Raw genomic sequence first — 14,040 nt, forward strand, 5'->3', positions numbered from 1 at the left:
CCGTTATAAAATAAAGACCCTTGTGCCGGAATGTCACATCGACTGGTCGTTAATCGCTGGGCCCGTGCAAGCTTATCGCGCGAGCTTAGCGCTGTAGGTGAAAAACGTATAGGTGAGCTACGAACGCGAGGTAAACAGGGCGATGTAAGAGGGGCGGCGAGGGGGACGATCGGTGCTCTATCGATCGGTTGCGCGCAGCCAAGAAGGCGCGAGTTTCTCGATCGGCACGGATTTTACGGCACGCCGACGACTAGGCCACGCGTCCCCGAGCTGTGCGATCGACTCGACTAGCACCGTCGTGAAAAGTCATCAGCTGCGAGTTTTTCTCGAGTTACATATATTGGCTCGGAGTGACTCGGAGCTGTTGTTGTTATAGTACCGCGTCCCCGCTTTATTGACTGCTCGCGGTCGTTGGCAAATATCATTTGGACGGAGGCTTGAAGTTCCGGCAAACCAGCCGCGGTATTTTGGAGACTGTACGCTCGATGGTCTATTTTAAGGCGGCCGTATGTCGAATATTCTATTTCGTATGCTTATTCGCGTTCTTTACTTATATTATAAGATTTACAAAATCATTAGGTGATTGATTGAGCTGACAAGAACTTTGTCAGTCCAGGCCATTTCTTTATATCAATACAGATTACAATAATTGGGTTTAAGTTCTCGAATCGTAATAGTCAGTGGGAATGTCATTCTTATTACAAACTCTTCCTAAAGATTTTTATTCTCTGCGGAAATATCGACTCTCTATATTGACAAATGATTTTTTTTATTGTTTATTTTATTTTAAATTGAATACTTTCAAATGCCAAAGAATGAAAATAGTGTAAATATTAGATAACAGTTTTATAGATTTGTAAGTGCCGTGATCCTTTCACATTTAAAATAATATGTGAATATGAAATTATTATATGATTAAAAACGTAAAATATTTTTGTTACATTGACATGATTATATATACAGATAATATTTTATAAAATAATACATTAAAAAATACTTAGGAAAATGTATTTTCGCTAGATCGAAATTAAGAATAAGCTGCACACTTTTTGATAAAAAATTTGGAATCATAATAATATTCTAATTTTTCAATTAGTTTATCTCATTTAAGTGGCTAAAGCATCGAATTATCACGCAATTGATAGGCAAAACTTGCTATAATATTTTTTAAAAAGTTTATATCTAATATAAAGCATGTTTTAGGATATATATAGGAGGTGAGAGATATATATTAACGATGAGGATTTCCTCATCGTTATACAGGAGATGATGAGCCGAACTTCAAACACTCAATAATTTCTCAACTCAATTGAAATTATATTCTCTATCTCATCAAAGAATACTCAAGATATCACAAAACTTGTTAAAAAGTAATAATAAATAATTTTTATTGTAAAACTATTGTAAAACCTGTAATTCTGAATATTTGAATTTTACATTTGAATACGAATTTTAATTAATGTTATGATTATATACTTTTTAACAATTTTCATAGCTTAGAGATGATAATAAGATTTGCATAAGAAATGCTTTAAAATTTTATATTCTATTTTAAGCAAATACGTACAATAGATGTAAAGTTTTCGGTTCTTATAATTTGGTTTTTTACTCTGCACTTCTTGGTCCTGTATTTTACAAAATACTTGGAGAAGGACCGTAAATTATAAGGGAACAATTATATATGACTAGGAATAGTATATTTAGATATCAATGCAAAATATTTATTTTTCAGCAATTAAATGACCATCCTAAATTCATGCAATGAAAAAAAGTTCTTTCAATTCCTTTTAGAAATTTATGCACTGAAATTGATGGATACTGAATTTGAATTTTACATAAAAATATTTAAATTATTTACTGTTCACTGTATCTTTATCGTGTTCAATTATCATTGAACTTATATTTTGCTAATTTTTCTCAAGATAGTTTAATAAACAAATCCGAATGTATCTTTGTTTATTTAAAAGCTTTCTATGTGAAGTTACAGTATATTTTTATAATTCTTTCACACTTTCAGCATTTCTTGAGATTAAGATGATTCTCAATAATCTTTGCCAATACTTAAATGCACACAGAGGATCACATGCTGAAAGACTCAAGTGACCCGTTTTCGAGGTCGGTAATGTGGTTTTGAAACTGATTGAAAACATCATTGATTTTATATAGCAGACATCAGTCGACACTTATATAACTATATTTGAAAATTATAAATTTTCCACCCTGTAGGGTTCGTTCTATAACACTACGAAACTTTACAATTTTAAAGTTGACCTTATCAGTTGCTTAAACATGATAATTTAAATTATTCTCTATTGATATATTTTATCCTAATAAGTACATATCTCATTTATTATTCTTGCTCACAATAAATATAAATGCCATTAAAAATATAAGCGCAATTATAAATTGGCCATAGTTTTAATGAGAGCTTAGTAGTAAATGTTTGTATGTTGTCCAAAATATTATTAATCTGGCGTCACTTGTAACAATATGTGTTGCAATAAAATTTACAATAATATATAATGCATAATAATAGAAATTTTGTTTAATTCTTCTATTATTAGCGTGACAAGAATTGATATTTTTTAACTATAATCTACAATTATCAGAAATTAATAGAAACTGAGGGAATATCTGATTGATAATAATGTATTAATATATAACATTATCTTTAAAGATTTTGTTTTATTTCGTTTATCCCAAAGTAGCAATCTTTTATTGTTTTGTAAATGAAAAGAAAATTGCTTAAAATGTTCGAATATCTAATATAATCTAATATAAATAATCAATATATAAATAATATATAAATCAATATCAAATATATCAAATAATCAATATATAAATATATATAAATAATATAATATAAATAATCAATAAAAAAAATGTATATAATTATGTTCATGTTATGTTATGTTATATTCGGGTTGAAACGTGGAAATATTTACTTTGCTAAACAGTTCAATCTACAATTTAGAGATTGAACTCTATTTAAAAATGTCCAGGAAAGATTAGAAAAATAAAATTTTAAAATGCAGATTAATATACAGCAATTGCAAACACGTTGTGTCGATGTAAAAATTAAACTCCAGTGTCTTTATTTTTATCATTGAGTATTCAAAGATCTCGCGATAATTTAATAACATCTTTGGTAATAAATTACTACTCGTTATTTCTTTATTTTAAAATTATCATTTAATATCAGAAAATTTTTTTTAAAAAAACTAAAGAGACAGGTATTAAAAATATTAAAAATATTTTTTGAAGATATAAAATATTTTATTGAAGTATTGAAATTTACATATTTGGGTTCTAAATTGTTAATAAGAAATACTCGTATCAAATGTTATACATATGAACAATGATTGCAAAGAAATGTGGTACTAATGGATTTAATTTTAAATTTGTGGCAAATATATACTGAACTATGTTCTTCAAGTATAAATTTTATTATTACTATCATATTTTTTACACGTAAAATAATTTTAATGCTAAAAATAAATATTTTTCTCATATATAATATAGATGATCCGCTAATTAATATCCGCTACTTCATACATTATTAATTATGCATTTATTAAATTGCACTGAATTTTATTTTAAACAATGTAGTTATGTTTTAAGAATTAAATTTATTGTAATTGTAACATTTTATTAGTAGAATCAAGACTTAAAAATTTAGTTGATATAATTTTACATACGGCATTTAATGCGTATATTTTTTTATTACTATTACTTATATATTTTATCACTTGCTCATTAGGACTAAATTATTATTTGAACTTTTTGTTAAGTAATATTTTACCATTTCATTATTCTACTTAGCTATTTAAAATTAAAGTAATTGAAACTGAAGTTCGATTATATACTTAATTAGAAATGTACTACGTTGAAGGAATGTCACTTACTATATCACTCGGTGTATTAATTAGTTTTGAAAGTTATTAGAACCATTCAAATCAATTGTCTTTGAAACTTTTATAATTTACTTTTCCAAAATGTTTTCCCAAAATATTTATTATTGTTGTGAAATTAGTGTTTTATGAAAGGTGTATATTAAAATAATATCAATTACGATATTGTCACACATAAAAGACAATGTAGCCCAATCATATAGTTATCAATAATAATTAAATACTTGATTGATCGCATTAATTAACGTTAACTGATAATAGATAATATATCAGAGCACCAGAAATGTTATAATAGCACGCATTTTTATGGGTACTATCCCTCCGTCATTCATGACGTCGGGCTATAATTTTTGTAACGCTACCTAAACGCAGTTAGAAATAAGCTAGCAGAAGGAAAGGAAATCAACGCTCTCAAAGTTTTAAATCATATTTCAAATCAAAACTCCAATCAATTTGCAATCTTTTCATTTTTCCTTGAAAGCTCGAAAAAATTTGAGCTCGAATCACATTGATCTTGATCCCAGCACAATCTCCAAGTTTTGAAATACCGGGATTATTTTCCAATTTGACGCCCATCAGCTTGGCTCCTATCTTCGAGCGAGGTGAAAAAAGTTTTCTCTCCAGCTCCTCGGCTTGCCCGTAGCTGTGCCACGCGGAGCGACGAGCGAGAGAGATTTCATAACGTTTATCGGAGCTCGCGCGATTACAAGCGGTGATTAACACCCAATCGACGCACGAATATACACCTTTGACGTCCGTTATAAAGCGATTCGCGGTGCAGGCTGGCTATCGGGTCGAGGTGGAAGCCGAGAACCCGACTCGTGGCTCCCTGACGATCGATTCGTGACCATAAATCTCTCTCTCGATTTCGCCGCCACCGTGCTCATATCCCTCACCTCCCCCTCCCCCACTCCCTTCCACCAAATCCCCCTTCCCATTCCCCCGGCCACTCCACCATCGCCGTCAGTCCCACCATCGCCACCACCACACCACCCCCTACTATGTCTCTCTTTCTCTTTCACTCGCTCTATCGCCGACTCTCTCGCTCGCTCTATCTTGCTGCTGCTTTTTTTTTATTCGCGAGAGGATTAAGATCGACGATAAGTTCGCTAAAGGCCGATGATATATCGCTCCTCAACTGTGGGAAGTGCGTTATTTAGTCTTTGTATTTTATAAATGCGATGTATAATAGAGTACGTGGGCACGTTAATATTCTCCTTCGCCCCGATCAGTCTCAGTGAATTTAGAAAATCCACATGACCGATTCGGTTGCAATCGTTATGAGCGGGATCAGATGTGACCGATCTGACAGTTAGCTACTACCGCGGATTCACCGTCATTCGCGCTTACGTTATTTGTAGATTAAATTAAAGGGTCATTGGTGGGACGAAAATTTTGCAAAATAACGCACCGTTAAGTGTATGAGAAATTGGAGATCTCGCGCTACGCGTATTTACAGATACAAGGCGCGTTAAATAGTTAAACCCGAGTCACACGGTAGATCGATCGTGTCTCGACGAGCACTTAAATCGACGCTTGTGTGCGAGGCTGTCGTATGTGAGAGTAAGTGCGCCGCTGTTTGTGGGTAGAGGTCGGGAAAGCACCGATGGTATTGTTTGATAAGCCTGAGCTCTGATTGAAAATAATTGCGACTGCCGTGCGCGCATTTACGCTCTATTAGATGCACCCTACCTTTATTTCAGAAGGTCATTAACTTATTCACAGTAATTATATAATATGCTATTTAATTTTGTAGATTACTATGCAGTCATCTTTTAAACACTACAAATACGACTGTTATTGCATTTGAATTTTTCAGAATTTAATGTGAATGCGAAGAAAATTGAGCGTTAAAATCGCTGCTTAATATTTATAAAACTTATAAGTTAATCTGAAATCATTGAGTTTTAATCAATGAGCCATGCTAATATTTGAATAATAATTATTTTTGAATAATGAATTATGTTAATTTGAATAACAAGATACATTATTTTGAATAATCAATATATGTTAATTTTATGTTTTTAAATGTAATACCACTATTTTATCAAATAAAGAAAAAATAAATAGAAAAAAAACTAAAAATAAAAAATTTTTAGTTCAGCAGACAATAACCTCATATCCGTTCCTATGAATTTGATTAACGAGTTTTTTTACACATAATTACGAATATATTTATGGACAATTATAAGCATGTTGTGGAGTAATGTATCCAAAATAATTATGAATTTATAATATAAAGTAATAAGAAATTTATTGTCGTAGTACATTGCTTTAATTCTTTTATTTTATATCATCGAAAATATATATACGTATTCATTGCAAGTAAAATAAAAATTTTCTTTACATTTTTTTATCCAACAAGAAATAATTTCCATTCAATGAAGCAATTTTATAAAAAATTCAATTGTAGAATTTATTGCAAGTATATTGTTGAATTTTACTGTTTATACAAATTATGGTTTTTAATTATAGTCGATTTTATTAAAAAATACATGTTCTATACATTGTTCAGAGTTGGCAGTATATTTTAATAAATTATGTATGTACATTTATGTATATGTAGTACGAAGATAGAAAGTTGTAGTATATTATTATTTTACGACTTTTCATATACATTTTTTATTACAGTCTATAATTTGTATATATGATCAACACATGCATTTTACATATTGACTTGTGAAATTATTAAAGCAGTAATTGATTTGTGTCAATAGTGATACTAATTGCCTAAAATTATTTGTTAATTGTATTAAAATTATAAATCATTTGGATGTAGCTTGAAAAATCCAATGAAACTTTGTAATATAATTTTCTCTAAATATTGAAAAGTCATTAGTTATACGATCACAATTTATAATTGATTTACAGGAAAACACTTTTATCTCGTGATTGTGTTTCTTTATCATTCGCATAATTTTATTTATTGCCTCGACAGTACGTTTTAACTGTAATAATACTGCTACTAAATAAGACTATTCCCTTGCATCGTTTGACTACTTTTTAGAGCACATAATAGGTGTACGTAACATAGACAATAAGAATAACAAAGCAGTTTGTTCAGTTAACATTATAAAGTGTATTCGATTATGTTACGTTGTACGCCTGACGAACGATGACCTTCTCCGATCTGCTAGTGTACAGGTCTTTTTCCTGGCGTCGTCTAGACGTCTCCTTCTATATAGAAGGTGAAGTACAAAAAGTCCCCCAAAGGGACAAAATTCTTAGAGTATATAAATTCATTATTAACGGATAATTCAATAAGCACAGGAACGGATAATTTTATAAATTATGAGATAAAAATCATTATACAATAGGCATTCGTAATGTGTAGAAATATTCAGTGTCTTATAAACTTTATTAAAGTAAATTCGAAGATTTGATCTATGCGTTTCTAATCGAAGTACGAAGGAAGCAGCTGATCTGATTATCATCAGTAATTATTAACGACATGATATGTCGTGCTCGGTTTACGAGGTCACGCTTGGCATTACTTCAATTCATGCATATCTTTAAGTACTTGAAAAGTTATATAATATTTATGTGCTATTCTTATTTTTCTTTTTTTTTTATTTCATTCATTGATTGAAAACATTATTAGTATATTAAAAAAAAATTTTCAAGTATTTAAGATACATAATGCTTTTATTCAATTTTCCTTCAATTTTCTTTATAAACTCCAAAACCTAGTTAGATCTAGTTCTACTTCAAAAACAAATACATATATATATATATATATATTAATTACCGATTATATATAATATTTCATCTAAATCTATATGTATTTAAAATATTAATTATGTGTTAAATTTTTGTGCAATTATTTGGCTTTTCAGAACATTAGTGAATTATCTAAAATTTAATAATAATTTTTCTAATTAGTGACTGCATAATAAAATTAGGCTAATTGATAATTAATTACATGTATATAAGTTAACTTAAATTTTTTTAAATATAAATAGTAAAGATTCCATTTGAACGAAGTTTAACACAATTGTTTTATTGTGCTTACAATGACCCACATACTTCCTATTACAGTTAAAATTATCTTTATTTGTTATTCTTAGAGATAAACAAAATTTGTTTATATAAGATAGAAAATAAGTTCCTTGTTATAAATAGATATCGAGGAAAGAAGGTGGGGAAATAAAAAGAGAGAGAGAGAGAGAGAGAGAGAGAGAAAGAGAGAGATAAAGAGAGAGTGAGAAAGCGTGAGGGAGAGAGGGAACAAGGGAGAAGCAGAATACGAGCAAGTGTGTCCATGATTGAGTATGAGTAGCGAACGAATGATTGAGAGAGACATAGCTAATAAATTACACTATACTTATTTTATGGATAAAGCAATAATATATTTAATAATTAATCAAAATATTCATGAGTAAATATTCCGTTTAAGATAAAGTATTCTTTTGCCGTCAGAGGAGTGATTCTCATCACGCCGATTAGTAATAAACAGATATTTTTAGCGATATATGAGATGAGTTATTTACATATCTATCAATCCTCTTATGGCAAGAGACATCTTTGAAAAGTATTTATTATATAATCCTAACAAAAGATATTTTTAATTTGATAAAGCAAAAACGTAATGGCATGCTTATAACGTCGGTTGCAGACCATCAGGCAACGAGACGCTCTATGAATTCAGCGGAGTGAGAGCGGGATAGAGAAACCGAATGAGAAAGCGTTGCGAGGAGAGAAAGAAAGAAAGAGAGAGAGGAAGAGAATAGTATATTGATAGAGAGAAAGAGAGTGAGGAAGAGGGAGAGAAAGGGATTGAGAAGTAGATAAAGAGAGAGAGAGAGAGAGAGAGAGAGAGAGAGAGAGAGAGATAAACAGAGAGGGCACGATAGAGTGGGATAGGGTGAGGAGCGAGGAAGGGCGGCAGTGAGACTGCGAAAGAGAAATTAAGGATAAAAGCGAGAAACGCACGGAAAGCGAGTGAGGGGGCGTAGGTCTGTGAGGCGATAGAGGGTGAGATAGACGCACACATATGCCTATGTATGTACGTATGTACGTACGTATGCATGCATGTACACATGCATGTATGTATGTATGTATGTATATGCATAGACGTATGTATACGCGCATGTAAGAGGAGACAGATAGAGGCATCACGCGGGAGCAAGAGGCTACGTCCAGGAGCTTCTTCGTCGGCCCCTCGCTCCTTAAGGCTCATCGCCCCGAGAAATGGACGTTGCGTCGGGGGCTGCTGCTGATACCTCGCGGCCTCGCAGCGCAGCACATAAGCGCCGACGATAATATATGGATGCCCATGGCTGGAACCTGGCCGAAATGTGCCAGCGCTACCATCACGGCGGCGTCGCCTCGTCAGCGGCCACCTCCCCGGTTCGAGAACAGCAAACGCCCGGCATTATCCAACCCCAACAACAGCAACAACAGCAGCAACAGCAACAGCAGCCGCACCACCATCACCACCATCATCATCATCACCAACAACATCAACATCACCACATTGACCAGCATAGCCCGTCCTACTCTCATTACACGTGAGTTATTGCGAGTCGCTTGTCTAAAAAGGTCGCTCTTAATTACTCCGACTTCTCCCACTGATCGCACCCCGTGGATCGCGTGTCTTATTCTCTTGTCCTGAACTTTTCAATCTAACTCTCTCTCTCTCTCTCTCTCTCTCTCTCTCTCTCTCTCTCTCTCTCTCTCTCTCTCTCTCTCTCTCTCTCTCTCTCTCTCTCTCTCTCTCTCTCTCTCTCTCTCTCTCTCTCTCTCTCTCTCTCTCTCTCTCTCTCTCTCTCTCTCTCTCTCTCTCTCTCTCTCTCTCTCTCTCTCTCTCTCTCTCTCTCTCTCTCTCTCTCTCTCTCTCTCTCTCTCTCTCTCTCTCTCTCTCTCTCTCTCTCTCTCTCTCTCTCTCTCTCTCTCTCTCTCTCTCTCTCTCTCTCTCTCTCTCTCTCTCTCTCTCTCTCTCTCTCTCTCTCTCTCTCTCTCTCTCTCTCTCTCTCTCTCTCTCTCTCTCTATCTCTCTATCTCTCTATCTATCTATCTATCTATCTATCTATCTCTCTCTCTCTACCCCCTTTTTATCCACTATATATATCTATATCTCTCCCCCTCAATCTCTATTCCTATCTCTATCTCTATCTCTTTATCTCTTACTCTCGCTGTTATTCGCTTACTTGCTCATCCAATCGCTCGCTCGTTCTTCCGTTCGCTTACTCTTTCTTGTTTGCTCTTTGTGCATGGGTCGTACGCGTTCCTCTCCTTCTCCAAGGCATTCGAGTTTCGAGATTTTAAATGAAATAGATTACAATCCGATTATCCAAAATCTTGAGCGCTTTGAAAGAATTTTCAAGACGGATGCTTTTGTATTTCTTGGCGTGGAAGGAAGGTGAACAATTGAATCGAATGCAATACGAACGAAGGCCCAAAAGCTCCTCGAATAAAAAATGTGCTTAATTCACTCATACGCATCATTGATAGCCTTAGTTTTCTTTGAAAACTAACCTTTATTCTGCACCCAGTAAAAGCTACCAATAATGCCGATTACTCAAATATACATTTCTATCCTAAAAGCTATTCGAAGAAACAACAATGTTTATTCGTTAATCTAAATAAGCAACATTACTGGCTTCCCATAATGCTTAATATTTTATATTATAGCAGCCTGTCTACGTCACATTTTTTCCTTGAATTCTTGAAAATATAATTCCCTGTAAGTCAATGTCAAACTCATTTAAAAAGAAAATTAAGAAAAAAGCACACAGGAGCGCGGCTAAATGAGCAAACAAGATGAAAGAGGAAGGAACGGGCGATACATCGGGTCGGTCGCTCCCCTTAGCACATTCAGTAGCGAGGACGTGCTTTACGTGGTGTCGAGTCGATCAGTTTTTCCTCCTGGTATAAATCGGTCCCATACGCCAACGATTTACCGGCGCCGTCCGATCTTACAAATGGACTGGTGGCTGTCGAGCAAATCAGCGCCCCGACTGAGCGACATCGCGGCCACATCTTCGTGTTTGAATTGATGATTACGAGGCGGGAGAATAACAAGCGTCGATTACACGTGCGCAGTTAAATTATTACGTCACTGAAGGAAACAGGCCGGAAGTTTGACTCATTGAAGGGTAGATGAAAATGCAATACTCCTCAGCTGCTCGATATCTCTCTTTGACGATTCTTTGCGTAACCTTGCGCTTGGCGATCTGTTGTATCGATCAACGCCTCGTTTTCATTCGTAAATTACTGGCGGCTAAATGCCTGCAAAACTAAAACAAATATTAAATAGGCGTACCAAGTATTATTAACAATAGCGTTTCCCAACATACATTAACATTGATATTAACGATTCAGAAAATTTAATAAAACGTGCTTCATCGTTCATACAATATGAATATAATAATAATAATGTATAATCAATTATATTTAACAATCTCTTAAATGAAATTCATGTTTTTATTATTCATATGATATCATGTTTTAATATTTAATAGGGAATGTCATTTAACGATATTAAATTTAAAATTATAGAAATTAATTGCGAAAATTATTACTTTCGTGCTCTTTTCCAAAATTCATCTGTATATGCTCCAGTCCAAAATTCCATCTCTAACATCTAGTGTACTATATTATAAATCTACTTTGCACAAAAAGTCAATAACAAATTCATAGGCGTCTATTTTTATTTTTATTTTTATTTTTTTTTTTATTTTTATTTTTTATTTTTATTTTTATTTTTATTTTTATTTTTATTTTTATTTTAATTCTCTTTGGCTCATCATTCATCATGGCTCACATTGACAATTGAAAAATCGATAATTATTCCAATAAAACGATTGCATAAACAATACGTAGTAAAAATAAAAATCTAGTTAAAAGAAATTTGCCGTCGAGTTTAAAGACATCTAATTTTCAATATAAAATTTTTTACTAAAGCTTAAGCGTACGTGAAAAAATGTTGAGGATATACGGGGATATGTAGAAACACGTACCGGAGGTAATAGTCGAGAATTTCAATTTACAACCATTCTTTAAAGTCCGCGCGTTAATACACTCTTGCATGGTTCTGGTCAGAAATTTTAGCCAGAAGTGTGTCGCGTAAAAATTGAAAATAATTCATCGGAGCATCGACGGGCGCAAAATTACAGCATTTAGCCGACAGGCCATACGGTCGTCGAGTCAAAGAAGAAAAACGAATCGACCACTTTGGCTGTGGTATTATACCCCTCCCTTATCTCCACTTGATTGCCTTAGGCCAAATCAATGAGTCGAATCTCACAGGCGCAATCAATAAACGCGCGCGAACGAGCAACATTTTGCATGATAGGCCAGAAGGAGGCGAAAATCAGCCCACGACGTCGCCCCAGCCAAAGCAAACAAACATAGCCAATTTCCCATGGTGCCGGTAATCCATGCAATCAGGCACGTCCACGCGCCGCAAAAAGAGAAGAGCGAAGCTCGATGCGAGGAGGGTTAGGGTTAGAGACTGTGGGGCCTCCTCTTATCGCGCGGGAAAACGGCGAAAATCACCCTGAAAGATTCAATGCAACGATCCGTAGAAATTATATTACATTACCCCAAGGCGCATTAATAAACGACGCGGCTGCGTTTCGGGCCTGCGAGGACGTAAGTATAAGGATAGTCGCAGTGCGGGTGATCCTGTTATTAGCGCGGTTCCGATTAGGGGGAACGACGCGCGCGCGCGCCAAGGATCTCGCGGCTCCCTCCCCGCCTTCGGGGCAAATTACGGGTGGTGTGGGCGTGTCCCGGTGTTTGGTTAGCGCAAATCGCCAATCGACGATGCGCCTTTGTGTATAGGAAACGCGCGCATCCTTTAACCTTTATATTATCGTAAGCGCAAGGCCGATTCTTCTTTTATTCGTCGGCCTCCTCGGTGCGTGCGCGCACTCGACGTATTTGCTCTTGCCATGCTCATGAAATTTCAGCCTCGGAGTACAATGTACTGTTGCTCTTTTTTTTTAACATCCTTTCAAGTGAAGCTTGCTTTACGAAAATTATTGAAACGCCGTGCCTCATTGCACACCGGCGAGCTGTTTCTTATTCTCTTTTCCTTGTAATGCCAAATTAATGCAATCGTCGATTTTTCACGAACTTAATTCAGTCTCGATCCAACTATTTTAATATACTTTCAATAACGATCCTATACAATTAATTACTTTGTGTATGTATTAAAGATGCCCGAGATTGAGTATAATTTTAATATACTTCATGCAGATAAGCTCGAATGACCACCGTTTTAAGAAACAAAGACAAAACTTATTTAGTTAAATAAATAATAAATAGTAATTTTTTATTAAATTTTTCTTAAAATGTACTTGCTTTAAATTAATTAAATTGCTAGATTACAATTAATGTACGTAATCTTGTAAATTATAACACTGCTATAGCATTTAAATTTTGCATAATACTAATTAAAAGACTTTCAATTTTACGCATAAATTATAAATTATGTTAACTATGCCATTAAATGTAATATATATTATACAAGGCATATAATTATATAATTGCTTTACATATTTTTTATTTTTACATATTGTTTACGATATTAATATTAAAAAGAATTAAATAATAGACTTTACTCGAGTTAAATTAATATTAATGATAAATTACGTTAAATATAAATTATTATAATCTAATTGCGTCATACGATCTAAAATACGTGTGTATATATACGTATATATATATATATATATATATATATATTATGATAATATTTTGAAAATAAAGTTTTTGTGGGTCGAACTTGTAAAACGCATTAAAATCTCAATAAAATATTTATAAATTCTTGATTTATTTCAAACATTAGCACGTTCAAGATTTATTGATGCAACCAATAATTAACTGCTTTGCTATTTCATAATTTTCCGGAGTTTTCATGTAAACGAAGCATGAACCAACATAAGTCTTGAATTATCAACTACTAGATATTATTGTACTGACAAATCGAAGAAAGTAAATTTTATACTCTCCATAGTTAAAAATATCATACTTAATTTGTATAAGTTTGGTACAAAAGAAAATTTTGTTTTTTATTTAAATTTTTATTTTCAATTTTTGCTCATATTTAATTAACAATATAAATTAACAATAAACTTTTGGTTCATGCACATAAGATAGAAATACGCAGAAGAGTATATAT

General features: G+C 33.4%; 1 protein-coding gene across 1 annotated transcript in view; it reads left to right on the forward strand.

The window, feature by feature from the left end:
• The first annotated feature begins 8,759 nt into the window (after nucleotides 1-8,759).
• LOC105363497 (probable serine/threonine-protein kinase yakA) overlaps nucleotides 8,760-14,040 on the forward strand; it is a 72,505-nt gene continuing 67,224 nt past the window's right edge. The window contains exon 1 of the mRNA XM_011501223.1: nucleotides 8,760-9,421. Coding sequence (XP_011499525.1) covers nucleotides 9,177-9,421 — 245 coding nt within the window. The 5' untranslated portion in view covers nucleotides 8,760-9,176. The remainder of the gene's footprint in view (nucleotides 9,422-14,040) is intronic.

The sequence above is a fragment of the Ceratosolen solmsi genome, unplaced genomic scaffold (genome assembly GCF_000503995.2).
Source record: "Ceratosolen solmsi marchali unplaced genomic scaffold, CerSol_1.0 scaffold57, whole genome shotgun sequence".
NCBI lineage: Eukaryota > Metazoa > Arthropoda > Insecta > Hymenoptera > Agaonidae > Ceratosolen > Ceratosolen solmsi.